Genomic DNA, 15,308 nt, shown 5'->3' with positions numbered 1-15,308 from the left:
TAGCATGTGTTTGGAATCGGCACGAGGGAAGTGTAACGTGTTGTGTGTCTGCAGTAGCGCGCACAGCGAGTGCGGCGGCGTGAGCCTCGTTTCATCCACGACCCTGACGCTCCCAGAGGACGTGGGCAGCCCCGGGGCCTGTCTGTCCGTCTCAATTCAAACCTACAGCGTCTGTTTGGGGGAGAGGAGGCTTCAACTTGGCCCGACACCCAACTCAACCTCAATTAAGACCTGAAGCTGAGCCACTTTATGGGGTGTTTCCTGCTAGACGATGGCGGTGCCTTCCCTTGGAGGGGATTAGTGGTGTTGTAGTCCACGAGACCGGTCTCCACACCACTTTTTAAGGGTCTCAGTCTCATCTAGGGACTCAGAGGCATTTTTACTGGGTCTTGTCTCAGTCTGGGACTACAAGACCAGTCAAGACTCAACCAACACTACAATAATAATGGAAAAGAATCCAGCTGCTGCCACTTTACGCTTGTGACGTTTGTGACGACCAAAGTCACATCCTGCCCCCTTGTTTTATTGTTAATTTTCTATGATATATAAAGTGTTGGTCTTGTCTTGGTCTCGAACGCCAAATGTCTTGGTCTGGTCTTGATCTCGATACTCCCTAGTCTTGATAAGGTCCTGGTCTCCGTTGGTGCGGTCTTGACTACAACACAGTGATTAGCGCCTTGAAGGTCTCAGTCTCAGTCTCAGTGACAGTGGACGTATAAAGTGGCAGGTACACAGATCATCCTCTGCTTTTATGGCCATCGGGGTGTAAGCAGGAGAAGCTTCAATTTCATGTTCCATTAGATGCCGCCACAGTGCGCGACGAGATTTTTCTTTGTTAAGTCGGGCGGCAAAAACAGAATCACGGGCAAAGGAGACAGATTGAGGTCTAGGTGGAGCGGAGTCCTCATGAATACCTCAGACACAGCCCACAGGATGCTCTACATGTTGACTAATCGATAGCAGGTTGTAGTGCACTTTCCTTCATGGCCACGAGATGCTGCTTCCAGCAGAGTTTCAATTAAAATCATAGAAATTCGAAGGTCTTTTATGCTAGACCTATGCTGTACGAAACCCCAAAGCACCAGGACCAGTTTACATGATGCTGTCTCGTGTTTAAGAAATAACTCAACCTTGCCATTTTTGAACAGCACAAATTAATGCCACAGCCACCAGATCTTTATAAGCAAAATTGCTAAGAGAGGTCTCCAACTGTAATATTTTCCATTGGGGAAAATCATTGTCAGACTAATGTACTAATCCTCAGATATCAGACTAAACCCAGTCTTTAGCGTGTCCTCAGCATTACAACATCTTCATTAATGTAGATGCAACGTTTAAAGACAAAGCACTGAGGGGGCCAAGGCCAGACGTTTACAATTAGATTTAGTTTCATGAATAAGCGAGTTGAGCAACAAGCATCATATTTCTTTCCTCACATTGGCCGTTTTCAAGCCGTTTATGGCCACAGCCATTCCGAGCAAACGCGAGTGAAAATGACACGAGTCGCTGCCGACGCAGCAACAGCTTCAGTGGGAGATTCTTCCCATTTGCCCCTGCATTCGCGAGTCGAGTTACAGTCTCCACTTGGCAGCTGACGCTCTGCCGCGGTGCATGTGCTGAGAGGTATATTAGACGTGATAATGAACAACGCACTTCCATTTGAGAACGAGGCAATTATAGTGGGTTGTAAACAGTGAGGAGGGGGACTGGGTGTGACTCGGTTCCCTGAAGGCAGCAGTCCAACGTCTTTCACACCTGAAAGGTCTGCGGCTGAGTGCCCTCTCTGGTGGGGACTCCACGTGACAGACAGCAACACAAGCGTGTAACGAAGACTGGGATAATGAGAGATGCCTAAAATTAAACAATCCAAAAAAAGTTGTTGTTTTTTTTTAACATAAAAATGTTGGCAGAAATATAAAAAATTGCCCACACCTTTACCCCAGTAATCCAAACTTGCTTGGTAATTGTCTCAATATTTTTGAATTTTCATTAATTCATCTTAAAAACCTATACATATTTATATATATGTATATATATATATATATATATATATATATATATATATATATATATATATATATATATATATATATATATATATATATATATATATATATATATATATATATATATATATTTTTTTTTATCATTATTATTATTATTATTTTAATGAACAGTTTAATCAATCTGGAAATTAGCCAACAAGCCTTTGGATTTAAAATGTGGATTTCTGGCCTTGTTCCACATTTTACACCATCTTCTCCTGTTACACCTCGTTACAGTAATCAGCAGAGAACACTTTTTCCTTTTTAAGCAAAAAATAGTTAATAGTTCTCTATCCATCTTTTTTGTAATAGTGAAAAAACTAACTTAAACTTGATTTCACATTTTTATTGTAAAATAGGAATTGGTTTGCTTACTATATTTCTGGTTGTGGGATTTTATTTGTTTGAAAGTTTGTCGCTTTTTTTCCATTTATTTATTTATTTATTTATTTATTTAATTTTTTTTTTTTGATTCAGGCAATCCACGGGTTACAACTCAGGGGTCCATCTTGGTCGTGACATCAGCGGTGACGTGGACGCTGTTGTAGTTGGAGCTGTTGACAACAACCCGTTGCGTCGTCTCACTTGTCTCTTGTCAGAATTAAAACTAATGCAAACAAATGCGAAGTCCATATTTCAAGCCTCACGATGGCACAAAGTGCACCTACACAAAGTTGAAAGGTGAGTACGGACTTTGTTTTTTCCCGGCTCCAGACTAATGGATTCTCAGCTAGCTGCTTAGCACTGTAATTAGCTGCCTGGCAAAGTGCTGGTAAAGTTGAGCAGTCTGACTAGGACGAGGTGTAGGACGGTTTTGATCGTGAGGCAGAACTTATGTTACTCAAGTCTTTAACTTAAGGAGGTTCTAAAAAAGCAACATTCAGCTTTTGAATAATTAGCACGAATGCGTTGGTGTTAATACGTACCATAAATCACACTTGTGGTAAGTATTAGCACAACACAACCATAACAGTCGGTGTTGAGTGCGAGCAGATTGGACCCAAAATCAGCACCGTTCTGGTCAAAGTTTGTTGGGGAAACTGGTTGGTTAGTCGAAGACGAGTTTGGTTAGACATTCACTCTGGATTTTGTTTGTTACATTTAAAAACAAAAAACAAAAAACAAACTAGAAATCTGACATTTCTATAATAATGTCGAACATCTGAAATAAGTCTCATTCATTCAGTGTTCGGGTTTCGAGTGTGAGTCATTAAAACAACTCATGAGTTACTATAAACTAATTACGTTGGAACTGTTTTTTAAAAAGAAAAAAAAGATATGAAGACAATGAAACTGGTAACTGCTGTTGCATTATTCACAGGGTCACATGACATGGAAGCTCTGCTCTGGCATTGATTATAAATGTAACCCTTTGAACAGTGTTATTTATTTTTCGCTTTCCAGTGATCTATTGAGACCTCTTTTTGTTGCTTTGTCTTGACAAAGCACTCTGATGTATTTGCAGAACGTGCTTGACAAACCTTCACCACCGCATCTTTTTTTCCCCTCCCCCAGGTCTGAGTAATCAGGACTCCTCCGGCTCAGCCATGCCCCAGAAAGGCCAAAAGAGTCCTCAGACGTCCCACTACATTGAACTGGGAGGTTACCAGTACTGGCCAGTGCTGGTGCCTCGAGGGATCCGGCTGTACACCTACGAGCAGATCCCGGTGTTCCTGAGGGAGAACCCCTACATCACGGACGGATACAGAGCCTACCTGCCCTCCCGGCTCTGCATCAAGAGGTGAGAGGCACCAGGAGATGGAATTTTTTTTTTTTACAAGTAAGCAACCCATTTTTGACAACAAACATTGCTGATTTATACCAGGAATTAGAAAGGGAAGTGAGGGAGAAGGGCTTCTTAACAGTGGGGTCTCGCGGGAGGAGATGCAACAGCTTGAACCAGGAGAGGGTGCGGAGGTTTCTCTAGAAAGCAGCGAGCGCTGCTGCACAGTCTTGTTTCTTTTCTGATGCTCAGCCAGAAGCGGGTCCGCTGCAACCACGACATTTTCTTTTGGGTGGGTGTCAGCCAGGACCGCCGCGTCTCTCTCCCCCCCCCACTCACAGGGACGCCGGCTCTGGCCTGCTTGCTCTAGTTTAGGATGAGGAAATAAGTGTGCTGGTGAGGGCGCAGCGACTGTCCTAAAAAATAAATTTAAATAATATAAACCCTGTTGCTGTTAATCCAAGCCCTGTCTAGATAGATGGATGTGTTTTTCCTTCAGAAGTAATGGCAGTTTCAGTGATGAAACATGAAAAAAACTACAAAGTGAAATTACAGGTACTACCCGAAAAATTTGAATATCAAGTAAAAGTTGTTTTTAACATAAAGGATGAAGATAAAAGATGAAACCAACAAATGTTATTGAGCCATTACACTCAAATTGACATTTCAAGCAGTTCCTTGTTGTAACTTTGCTGATTAAGATTTTCAGCTTATTAAAACCACAAACCCACAAACTCAGAAAATTATTATAAAGACCTGCACCTTGCAAGACCTGATCAGCAAAATCTAAAGACATAAACACTTGAAATATATTGATTTGCAAATTAGTTGGTGTCACTGTGGTCTCAGTATAGACACACACACACACACACACACACACACACACACACACACGTACATCCGCAGGATTAGTGCAAGCGTGCAGACTGTAATCCTGCGAGCTGTGTGCTCCGTGACTTGCGTGATATATTTATTTATCTGTTTGTTTGAATTCCTGCGTGCAGCCTCTTCATCCTCTCCAACGAGACGGTGAATATCTGGAGCCACCTGCTGGGCTTTGTCCTCTTCTTCTGCATCGGCCTGTACAACATGGTGTCAGTGCTCCCGGCCATCGGCGCCTCCAGGGAAGACTACGTCATCTACTCCATCGGCCTCTTCTGCTTCCAGGTACGGAGCTGTGGCCAGGCGGACGCTCGTCTTTTAAAGGCCCCAGCATCTGCAGCTAAAAACTGCCGCTGTGAATATTCGTCCCTGATGGACGTGTGACACTGTCATCCAGCCCAGTCAGCGGCAACGGCTCCTTAATATTTGTGTTAAACAAAGTGCTACATTTGGAATGAATTGCGGTGGAGGTTTTTTTGTTTGTGTGTTTATTCAGTTGCGTTTCAGGTCACTTGTATATTAATATGTTTGCTGGCCACACGGCTTCTCCTCCTCGCGTCCAGCCAAAACATCTTGGAAACTGATCACTCGCCATTTCATCATTTTTAATTTTTTTTTACCTTTAATGCGAACGTGTACTGGCTTTAACGGGGACATCCGAGCCGAGCTGAGCAGAGCCCATCCCAAAATATTGGCGCTCGCGACGAGCCAACGGGAGGAGAGGAGCCGTCCAGCAGTTGGCCCGCACGCCGGCCCACCAGCAAACCTCAGCGGAGGAGAAATATTTAGAGTGATAAATATTTCTCTGACCCCTGGATCTCCCCCCCCTCCTCTGCCCCCCCTCAGCTGTGCCTGCTGTGCTCGGTGGGCTACCACCTGTTCTGCTGCCACCGCTCGGAGAAGACCAGCCGCCGCTGGATGGCGCTGGACTACGCCGGCGTCTCCATCGGCATCCTGGGCTGCTACGTCCCTGGAGTCTTTTACACCTTCTACTGCAACAATGTGAGTGGCGCCCGTTCCCACCAGTAGACGCACTAAAGGAAACAAGAAAATCAATAAAGGTCCGACCTGGACCTCACTGCCGTCTGTGACAGCACGCACGTTTGGCTGTTCAGCACACCGGCCTTTTTATTATTTATTTATTTATTTATTTATTTATTTATGTATTTATTACGTCTTCCAGGCTCGCTGCTAGTTTTCAGTGAGGATTTTAATTTGCAGCAGCTTCAGCAGCGCAGAGACGCCGACGGTCTTGATCCCTCCTACTGAGACCTGGCTGCTGCCTTTTTTTTTTTTTTTTTTTTTTTAAAGAAAGAAAGAAAAAAAAAGATTTATTTTTCTTCCCATGTGAGCAGGCTGCCATCAGTGGGCACAACACTCTGAGGCACCGTATGTGCCTTGATTCAAGAGAAGCTTATTTGAGCTTTTAAGACACATTTTCTTCTCTGGCTGATGGAGTGGAGAGCTTCATGGAGCAGAAGTTGGTAGAGAGAAAGAGAGAGAGAGAGAGAGGAAGAGAGAGAGGGATGAGAACCGAGTGACCGAGAGATGTTTTCAGTGGTGTCGGGATCCTCTGCGGGGAGCCTGCCCCGATGCAGCAGTTAGTTGCAAAGAGCAGTTTGGCCTCCTGATAGCGTAGCAGCTTTTTCATTTTAAATGGAGCAAATTGCAGCCAGTGACGATGTCCGTGCTTCCGTCTGAGCTCTGCAGCTTTGCAGCCGTCGTCACCCGAAGATCTTCCTCCACATTTCTTTTTTCTCTCTCGACGTCTGATTTCTGAGCTCCTCGTCCCCTCTCCTCCCCTCCCCCGCCTCCTGCAGACTTTTCCTCTCTCAGCTGCCGCTAATTGAATAAGGCTGGAGCGGCGCGGCGCCACCTGCAGTCTGGCTGGGCCGATTGACTCATTGTTCCCGGTGAATCAGCGACACCTTTTTTTTTTTTTTCCGCCACGCAGCCTCCGATGACACGGAGCCCCGTTCACTTCCTGTCCCCGCCACCGCCGCCCACCTCCATCTCCCCCTCCCAGCCGCGTCTCTCTCTTCAATCCTCCTCCTCTTCTTCCTTTCCTTTTTTTTCCTTTTTTTTCCTTTTTTTTTTTTTTCAAGTATTTGGCCGCGCTCCTTACGCTTCCCTTTCCCCCGCATATTGGAAGCGCTGGGTTATTTTGCCCCCAGAACGCAGCTGAAATCTGCTGCAGCCCAAACCAGATGGCTGTGTTCACGGAGCGCTCCGTCACTCCTGTTCCCCACCATATGACGTTCGCAAGTCTGCTAGCCGCCACCGCAGCGAAGGCCCCCCCTCCACCTCCTCACCCCCTCTCCCTCCTCCTCCCCCCCTCCCCCCTCCAGGCCCTGGTCCATGCCAAGACGAGGGCTCTGCTGCTTCTGGGTGGCTCCTCTTCTCCTCGGCACGCCAAGTCCCCGAAGAAAAACAGTTTTTTTTCTTTCTTTCTTTTTTTTTTTTTTTTTTTTTTTTTTTTTGTTTTTTAATTTATATTTAGCCGGCCCCCAAAACTCTCATCTCGCCTGGCCGCCGCGTTTTTTTTTTTTTTTTTCCAGAGATTTGGAGGAGAGAACGCGGTGTCTGTGCGAAGTAGAGGGAAGCGTAAAAAGGAAGTTGGCTGGAGCTGAGCGGGGCCCTTGTTCCTGGTGCAAATTTATTCACTGTGAAATTCGGCAGGACTCGTCACACGACGAGAGACGTGTGACTGGACGGAGGCCCCGCGTCCACGTGGACAGGCAGGCAGGCAGGCAGGCAGGCAGGCAGGCAGGCAGGCAGGCAGGCAGGCAGGCGGACAGCAGGGACGGAGCCACGGCGGCGGCGGCGGCCAGAAGCGTAGAAGTTTCTAGTTGTGCGGCGTTTCCACGCTCACTTCGAACGCAGCGGCCGTGTTGATGATTGAGCTCTGTTGTCACTGGGAGAGAAGCAGTGACCCCCCCCCCCCCCCCCATACACACACACACACACACACACACACACACACACACACACATAGCTGCTGACAGAGGACAGTCTGAGGTGGTGTTTGAAAATAAGAGAATCAACTCTGAAGTCGACACCTCCAAAGGACCTCAGATGGTTTTGTTTTTTTTCTATTCTTTATTAACATAATAAAACGTTAATTGTTTTTAACAGACGAGTGGAAAAGTGTTTCCATTATTGGAACAATATTAAAGTGTGTGTTATGTGCGTGCGTTAAATTTAGCAAATTGATGAGGAGGATGTTAATGATACAAAGTGTTGTTTTTAAAAAAAAAAAGAATTTAAAGTGTTCTGATTTAAAAATAAAAAATCCCCAATAAACTTAGAAATGTTTAGTTTAAATATAAACTGACAGTTGTGTATTTCAATCACGAACATCACAGTGAACAGCATGAAACTGCTGTGTGTGTGTGTGTGTGTGTGTGTGTGTGTGTGTGTGTGTGTGTGTGTGTGTGTGTGTGTGTGTGTGTGTGTGTGTGTGTGTGTGTGTGTGTGCGCAGATGGTTCGCTTTAACCTTTGCCCTCTCCTGTGGTGTGTGTGCAGTACTGGCGGCAGGTGTACCTGCTGACGGTGCTGGCCATGATCCTGGCCGTGTTCTTCGCTCAGATCCACCCACAGTACCTGAGCAAGCAGTGGAAGCAGCTGCGCTCGCTGGCCTTCTGCTGCCTGGCCGCCTACGGCCTGGTGCCCACCGCCCACTGGGTCTGCATCACCGGGGGCTTCTCCTCCCAGCTGGTGCAGGTGAGGAGCGGGGGGGTAGTGGTGGTAGAAAGAGAGGGAGGAGGGAGGAGGGAGGGGGTGGTGCTGCCAGACGTCAGGAGGAACTTCCTGCAAGCTGGGATGGATGGATGGATAGATGGATGGATGGATGGATGATAAGTGGATGGATGGATTGATGATGATGATGGATGGATGATAAGTGGATGGGTGGATGGATGGATTGACGATTGATGCTAGATGGATGGATGGATAATACGTGGATGGGTGGATGGATGATGGATGGATGGATTGATGATGATGATGGATGGATGGATGATAAGTGGATGGATGGATGATGAGTGGATGGATGGATGATGAGTGGATGGATGGATGATGATAAGTGGATGGATGGATGGATGGATGATAAGTGGATGGATGATAAGTGGATGGATGGATGATGAGTGGATGGATGGATGGATGGATGGATGGATGGATGATAAGTGGATGGATGGATGGATGGATGATGATGGATGGATGGATGATAAGTGGATGGATGGATGGATGGATGGATGATGATGATGATGGATGGATGGATGATAAGTGGATGGATGATAAGTGGATGGATGGATGGATGGATGGATGATGATGATGGATGGATGGATGATAAGTGGATGGATGGATGGATGATGATGGATGATGGATGGATGGATGATAATGGTTGATGTGTTGTCACTTCCTGTCTCCAGGCTTTCCTACCCAGAGTTCTGGGCATGTACGTCCTCGCAGCGCTGGCTTTGATCTTCTACGTCTCTAAAGTCCCTGAACGCTACTTCCCAGGTGAGGCTTCAAAATCCCTCGAATCCGGAAAAACCCGGTTTGTGTTGCTTTTTTCGCTGGAGCGTTTTGCTGCACGGGAGCCGGTGCCATGTCTGTCCGAGTCCATGGTTTTTCTTAATTCTCCTTTTGAAGGCAGTTCTTAGCCTTGTTTTTATTAATGCCTCTATGAATGAGTGTTTGAGCGGAATGTGTTGTGGCGCTGCAGGGCAGCTCAACTACCTGGGCTCCAGCCACCAGGTGTGGCACCTGCTGCTGCTGCTCATGTTCTACTGGTGGCACCAGTCATCAGGCTTCATCATGGCCTACAGACACAGCCAGCCGTGTCCCGAGCCCCCCCACCACTCCTAGCACCTGCTGCTGACGCACACACTGTGAGTGGCTGCACACAGGAAGACACACACTGACTTCACCTGCAGTCTTTTCACACCACCTCTCACTTCCAGTGTTATTGTTATTTTTTTGACTGCAGTGTCTTCTCTCCACAAAGATGCAGAATTCTCCTCCTCCTCCTCTTCCAGCTGCGCGCTGGCTCTCTGCAGACCGGACCGGGACGGACCTGTGACGTCCTGCTGGACGTTGAGCTGACACGCAAGGCGGCTGGCGAGAAAAGACTGGAAGCCGGTAAATGGCCAAAGAGCTGCGATAAACTCACTCTCGCACAGCTGCACACCAGCCCCACCCCCACCCCCCCAACATCTCCAGAAGGTCAAAGGTCAAAGTTCATCTGGATGTGGAGAAAGGTAGAAGTGCCTGTTGATCATCAAGTCTGTCGGTTCCTGACACCCGGAGTGACTGTTTGTGCTGCAGTCCGTGTAAACTGTGCAGAATCCATCATCACAATATTATATACATATTATTTATTTATTTTTCAACCAGTTGCGCTGCTCAAGTAGCAAATGTCTGGGTGCAGAGGAGCATTTCAGCCTCTAGAGGCCACGCAATCATGAAACAATAGAATTTCCACACAAACACACACACACAGTGCTGTGTGTTTTTGTGTAGCCTCTGTGGGCTTTCACAGCCTTCAGCTCCAGCTAGCCCAGTTAGCTTGTGTGACCTCTGCGTATCTTGTGTCATTAACTACAGTATCTGGGGGAGGTGCGACTCATATTGCGTCTCAGGACAGTAAACACTCACCATTGTCATCATCACTGTCATCTCACAACTCTATTGGCTCTTCTTCCTTGTTTTTCATGAATTCTGAAATCCAAGTTTGTTTCTGTATTTTTTTTTTTTTTTTTTTCCTACTTGCGATGCAGTTTATATTAAGCACTGAAATGACATCTCATAGTTGTATCTATGTACCTTGCAGGGTTGTTTTGTCGCAGCTGCACATATAGGTGATTTTACGTCTGTTTTCGCTTATGGTAAAAAAAAAAACAAAAAACAATTTGAGCTGCATGAGTTTTCTTTTCTTTTCTTTTTGTAAACTCAGTGTTCATGGGTGATGTGCAATGTCAACCTTTCACGTGTGTTTCACACGTGGTCCACGTGTACGTGGGAATCTTTAACGATGCATTTTTTCTTTTTAGAAATTAAAAAAAAAAAAACGTCTGTAGCCTGAAAGGTGGAGCTGACACATGAGGTGAACGATGACCAGCAACCCGTCGCACAGAAACTGCCGACTAGTATGCCGTTGTTGCTTAAACAAAACAGCAACTAACACTGTTTCCTCGGGACACAAACGGTAATTCAGTTTTCCAAACATAAAAATCTTTTAATTCCATGTAAATGTGGACAAATCCTGCAGGCTTCAGATCGTTGTGTTACTGTAAAGATGCGTTTTGAAAGAAGAAAGACGACTTAGTTTTCGTGACTCTCAGTTCTTGAAACATGTTACAACTGGCCTCATTTTAACGTAAACATGATGCGTGTAGTTTGATGTTTGAGTTCTAGCAAAAACTTGTGTGGTGTTTTGATTGTTTTGTTTATTTATTATCTACGTGTTTTCTACCTATGTGTCTATGTGTTAGAATTTGTCTTAAACATCGAGCAACAACATTAAAGTTTTGTATCTTGACTTTTCATAGCCGAGCGATCAAACTGTAGATTTTTAAATAAAGCGTACAATCTGTTTAAAAAAAAATTTTTTTTTTTGTTGTTTCAAATTCCACTTCACAAGATTAATGTCTGAATAATCCCAACCCCAAGACCGGTCCTAACCAACCTGTAGTCTTCTTTTTGGAAAATGGTTCACGATGAAGATTTTTCAAAAACTTGCAGAGATGGTGTGCTGTGATGTTCTATGATGGCTTGGCATGAAATAAGGTAAGGTTGAAGACAATAAGGTGAACGCATGAAAAATCTCAACATGTCCGAAAATGTCCCAAAAAAAGTTGTTCTATACGTTTTTTCTGAAAAATGCTTTAGGACTCAGATTAGACCAGATTTTCATACCTGATCGATCAAAACCGCAGAAATTTCAATAAACTGTACCGTCTGTTTTAAAAAAAAAAAGAAAAAAAAAAGTTGAATGGTTCAATTCCACATGACGAGATCAGCGTTGAGCTGTACTGAGATTGAGACTTTATTGCATCAAACAGCAGTATAGCATGATAAGTACAAGATTGAAAACAAGTTGTATCAAACTATTCCTGCGGTGGAAACACGAAGCTCCAGGTTGTGGTGGAACTCACCAGCAGGCTGTGAATGTGGACGCAGTGATTAAGGCCGCTAATGTGGAGCAAACAGCAAGTTCATGGAAGAAGTCAGCATTGGCGTGTCAGTCAGGACACCAACTCTGGTTTTCCCTTTGCTAATTCACATTCTGCAGTGGAAAACCTTGAACGTCTTTAGTTTTGTGCCACAGACGAGATTTTACATCAAGAACAGAGGGGCACTGGTAACGTTGGTAATGCGTGAAATACCAGCTGAGTCCATTCAAACTTTTTTTGAAACATAAATTATTTTTTGATTTTGTGATATCTAAAGTTAAGCGCATTTAAGTTCTTGAGAGAATAGTCATCAATACGGAAGAGGATTAGGGCCACAAGAAGAGAAAAAACGAAGAGATTAAGATTAAGTTTTTTTTTTCCAATGAGAATAAAGTTGACGTAAAAAAAAGAATAAAGTCAAAAGGCTGTGCGCGCAAGCCTAGTGGAGCACTTCTGTTTTTGCCAGTTTCCTGATTACTGTGGGTGAATCTTGTAAGATACACCTGTTTTCAGCAGTTTTAACCGTGGGTAACTGGGTTAATCCACCATCCATCCAGCCTACTCGCCAATTTCGACTTTTCCCAGAATTTTGACCATTCACAAAATTTCAACATAAAACTCAAAATGAAAACTTCAATCAAAATCTCCTTCCTGTATTATATTTTTCTATTCTTGTGGCCCCTATCCTCTGTCGTACATTTAAACTAAAAAGTACAAAACACAAAGAAAATGAAATAAAATAACAGCATTCATACAGAAGTTTTGCCGCTACGCGTCAAAGGTTCAGGGCCTAAATTTAAACCTAGTTTTGAAGGAAAGCAGGAAAGAAAATTCTCCCTTCAAGCGTTCATTGTGTGATGCAAGACAAACAGCCGACGTCAGCTGCAGAAAGACAAGCGTGAAATTATGCATAGAGAGAAAAACAATAGGTCTAAAAACAAAGTGGTTAAGGTCACACTCAATAGTTCACAATAGTTCAACCAACGCCAAAGCTGGCCAACAGTGGCCGCTTGCGTCGCAGTTGTCCGAGGTACTTGTGCAGCGAGCGGAGCCCAGCTCAGGTAAGGCTTTGTGGTGCGAAAAACAAAAGTTGTCGGCAGATCAGAAGGCAGGCCGCAGAGCTGCTCAAGCCGTGAGACTCGAAGCTTAAAATCACAGTACTTTTTTTTTTTTAAAGTGGGTTCTCCCATTATGTCCCGATTTCAACGTCTTCACAAGTGATAAGATGCAGCATTACAGGCTTCTCAGCGAACAGGAACAGCTAAAATTTGTGTGGAAACACTCACTCACTCACACACACTCCACAGGATTTAGGTGTAATCATATGTTCTTTTGAAAAATAAAAAATAATTAGTACACATGTATAATGTCATTTCATGAATGGGTCGGAATGATGACCAAAAACAAAAAGGAAAATTCAGGGCTGGTTCAACTGGTGTTCTGTCAATTTCTGCTGTTTTGTAATATTTTGCTACCGCTGCTTTAACCGAACCCAACACTAACAAAAACCCAAACCTTAACTCCAGTCCCAGTCCCAACCCTAAACCTAACCCCAACCCAAAATCCTAACCCCGAACTTAACCCTAACCCTAAACCCAACCTCAACCATAAGCCTAGCCCCAACCCTAATCTTGACACCAACCAAAAACCCAACCCTAGCCCCAACCAACCCTCGCCATAACCCCATGGGTGTGAAAATTAAACTCAGCAGTGACAATGCACAGAGCCACAGGGTAGCACTCGGTAGAAAGATCGACAGAACACCAAAAATGAAAAAGAATAAAGATGTCACTGCTTCGAGGGAAAAGGCGCCGCTCCAAACGGATCGAGTTCCACCGGTTGCGAGGAAGCTGTTGGGTGTGGCTGCCTTCCACTATGGACCATTTCCGTAAAGGGCACTGCCCCAAAGTCATCCATGTTGATGCTTTCACTGTGAAGAGAGCCCGTGGTCCAGGACTTTCCGTTGGCCGCGTCACTCTTGCTATCGGCGAGTCCTTGGTACTGGCCGTGCCGGCTGCCGTCTTGAGGGTGGAAGGGTTTGGCACCAAACGGGTCCAAAAGGGCTTCGTCTCCTGGCAGGGGGGCTCCCTTGTCTTTCCCCTCAGCCATCGTTATATCGACGCTGATGTTCTCCTTTGAGTCCGAGGTGCTAAGGAACTCGTTGCTACTCTGCGAGTCTCTCCGGCCGACCTTTTTGTGTCTGCGGACTCGCTCTGGCGTGCGGTACGTCGGCTTGTTTGTCTTGCGTCCCCCGGTCGGCGTACCGTGGTGGCGTTTCCCATTGCCGCCCCCCGCTGTGACCTCCTGCTTGGTTTTCCTCTGTCGCGACGACAGCTTCTGGAGGCTGCGCTGCTTCAGCCTCTGCTGCTGAGGGCTGGCCGACTCCTCGTACGGCGTCCGGAAGATATCTTCCGCGCTCCTGGAGGTGGAGGGTGGCGGTTCGTTTGCGCCCGGGTGAAAGGGAGAGAAGCCAAAAATGTCAATGGCCTCGGGGGAGATGGGCGGCGTCTGGCCCGTGGGGACGTCGCCGCTGCTTTTGCCAGATTTTGAAAGGTTGCGACTGAACGGAGCTTTGGTAAAAACGTCAAAGTCGTCTGCGGCTCTCTGCTCCTGGCTGACTTGCCTGAAAGGCGCTTTTGTAAAGATGTCTGAGCTCTCTGGAGGTTTGGCCCCGCCAACAAAAGGAACCGCACCGAAGACGTCCACAGAGTCTGCAGCTGGAACGGCCTCCACTCTGTCCTGCGACTCCGATAGGATCGTGCCAGAATCCTTCCGAGGACTCCCCCTGGTGGCAGCTGCAGCTGCTTTGGCAGCCAGACTTTTCTTTGAGCGATGCTTGGCCCTGCTGGGACCGAAGTCCGAGTCGGAGCTGTGTTTGTCTTCGTCCTCCTCCGCCTCGTCTTCCGAGTCCATCAGCAGAGGCCTCTGACCCAGATTCTCTGGCTCGGTGTCTTCGCCGTGCTCGCTGTTCAGACCTTCCTCCTCCTCTGGCTCTTCATCCTCGCTGCTTTTGGACGAAGGGGGATCCGACTCAAAGTCGCTGTCGGACTCTTCGCCAGCTCTGCCGTGATTCTTTCTGCTCACTCTGTGTTCCTTGACTGTCGCCGGCTGCGGTCCTTCTGTGGCCCTTGCGGCAGGAAAACCGACCTCATTGTCAGCTCGCTCAGAATTGATCTCATCGCCACCTGGAGAAACAAGAAAACAGGAGGATTAATATCTGCATTTTGAGTTCACTCCCAGGCCCTTTAGATGATATTTCACGTTAGACATTTAAAGTGACAGGGAAATAATCTTCGTGCCAGAAACACAAGTTTCTTTTTCTGCAACACATTTCTTTGGCCTCTTTGACGGCTGTTTGTGAAATCAGGATTACTTGGCTTAGGCTCGGAAGTCCACTAATACAAATCCCAACAGTTTGTCCAATATCAAAGCAGAAGGAGGAGCAAAGGAGAAATCTCCAAACTCAATATGGTCTAAAAGCTGCT

At 46.0% G+C, this 15,308-nt stretch overlaps 2 protein-coding genes across 4 annotated transcripts in view; one reads left to right on the top strand and one right to left on the bottom strand.

The window, feature by feature from the left end:
- The first annotated feature begins 2,568 nt into the window (after nt 1–2,568).
- On the top strand, nt 2,569–11,255 carry paqr3a (progestin and adipoQ receptor family member IIIa). 3 transcript variants are annotated; one of them, XM_076046932.1, is made up of 8 exons: nt 2,569–2,726; nt 3,561–3,786; nt 4,773–4,935; nt 5,497–5,652; nt 8,177–8,374; nt 9,079–9,169; nt 9,375–9,540; nt 9,688–11,255. In XM_076046932.1, exons 1-7 carry the CDS (start codon nt 2,666–2,668, stop codon nt 9,515–9,517), a joined length of 1,038 nt encoding a protein of 345 aa, XP_075903047.1. In that variant the 5' UTR covers nt 2,569–2,665; the 3' UTR covers nt 9,518–9,540; nt 9,688–11,255. The 3 variants fall into 3 exon arrangements, with proteins under 3 accessions (XP_075903047.1, XP_075903048.1, XP_075903046.1); XM_076046933.1 differs by having other exon boundaries at nt 9,663–11,255; XM_076046931.1 differs by having other exon boundaries at nt 9,657–11,255.
- A 417-nt stretch (nt 11,256–11,672) lies between these two features.
- bmp2k (BMP2 inducible kinase) overlaps nt 11,673–15,308 on the bottom strand; it is a 32,101-nt gene continuing 28,465 nt past the window's right edge. Inside the window, exon 18 of the mRNA XM_076046929.1 lies at nt 11,673–14,981. Within this exon, the coding sequence (XP_075903044.1) occupies nt 13,612–14,981 (1,370 nt within the window). The 3' untranslated portion in view covers nt 11,673–13,611. The remainder of the gene's footprint in view (nt 14,982–15,308) is intronic.

This window comes from Nelusetta ayraudi, unplaced genomic scaffold, assembly GCF_046127955.1.
Source record: "Nelusetta ayraudi isolate G7.1 ecotype Tasmania unplaced genomic scaffold, CSIRO-AGI_Nayr_v1 ptg000092l, whole genome shotgun sequence".
NCBI classification, from domain to species: Eukaryota; Metazoa; Chordata; class Actinopteri; order Tetraodontiformes; family Monacanthidae; genus Nelusetta; species Nelusetta ayraudi.
This window is presented reverse-complemented; position numbering and strand designations above follow the sequence as displayed.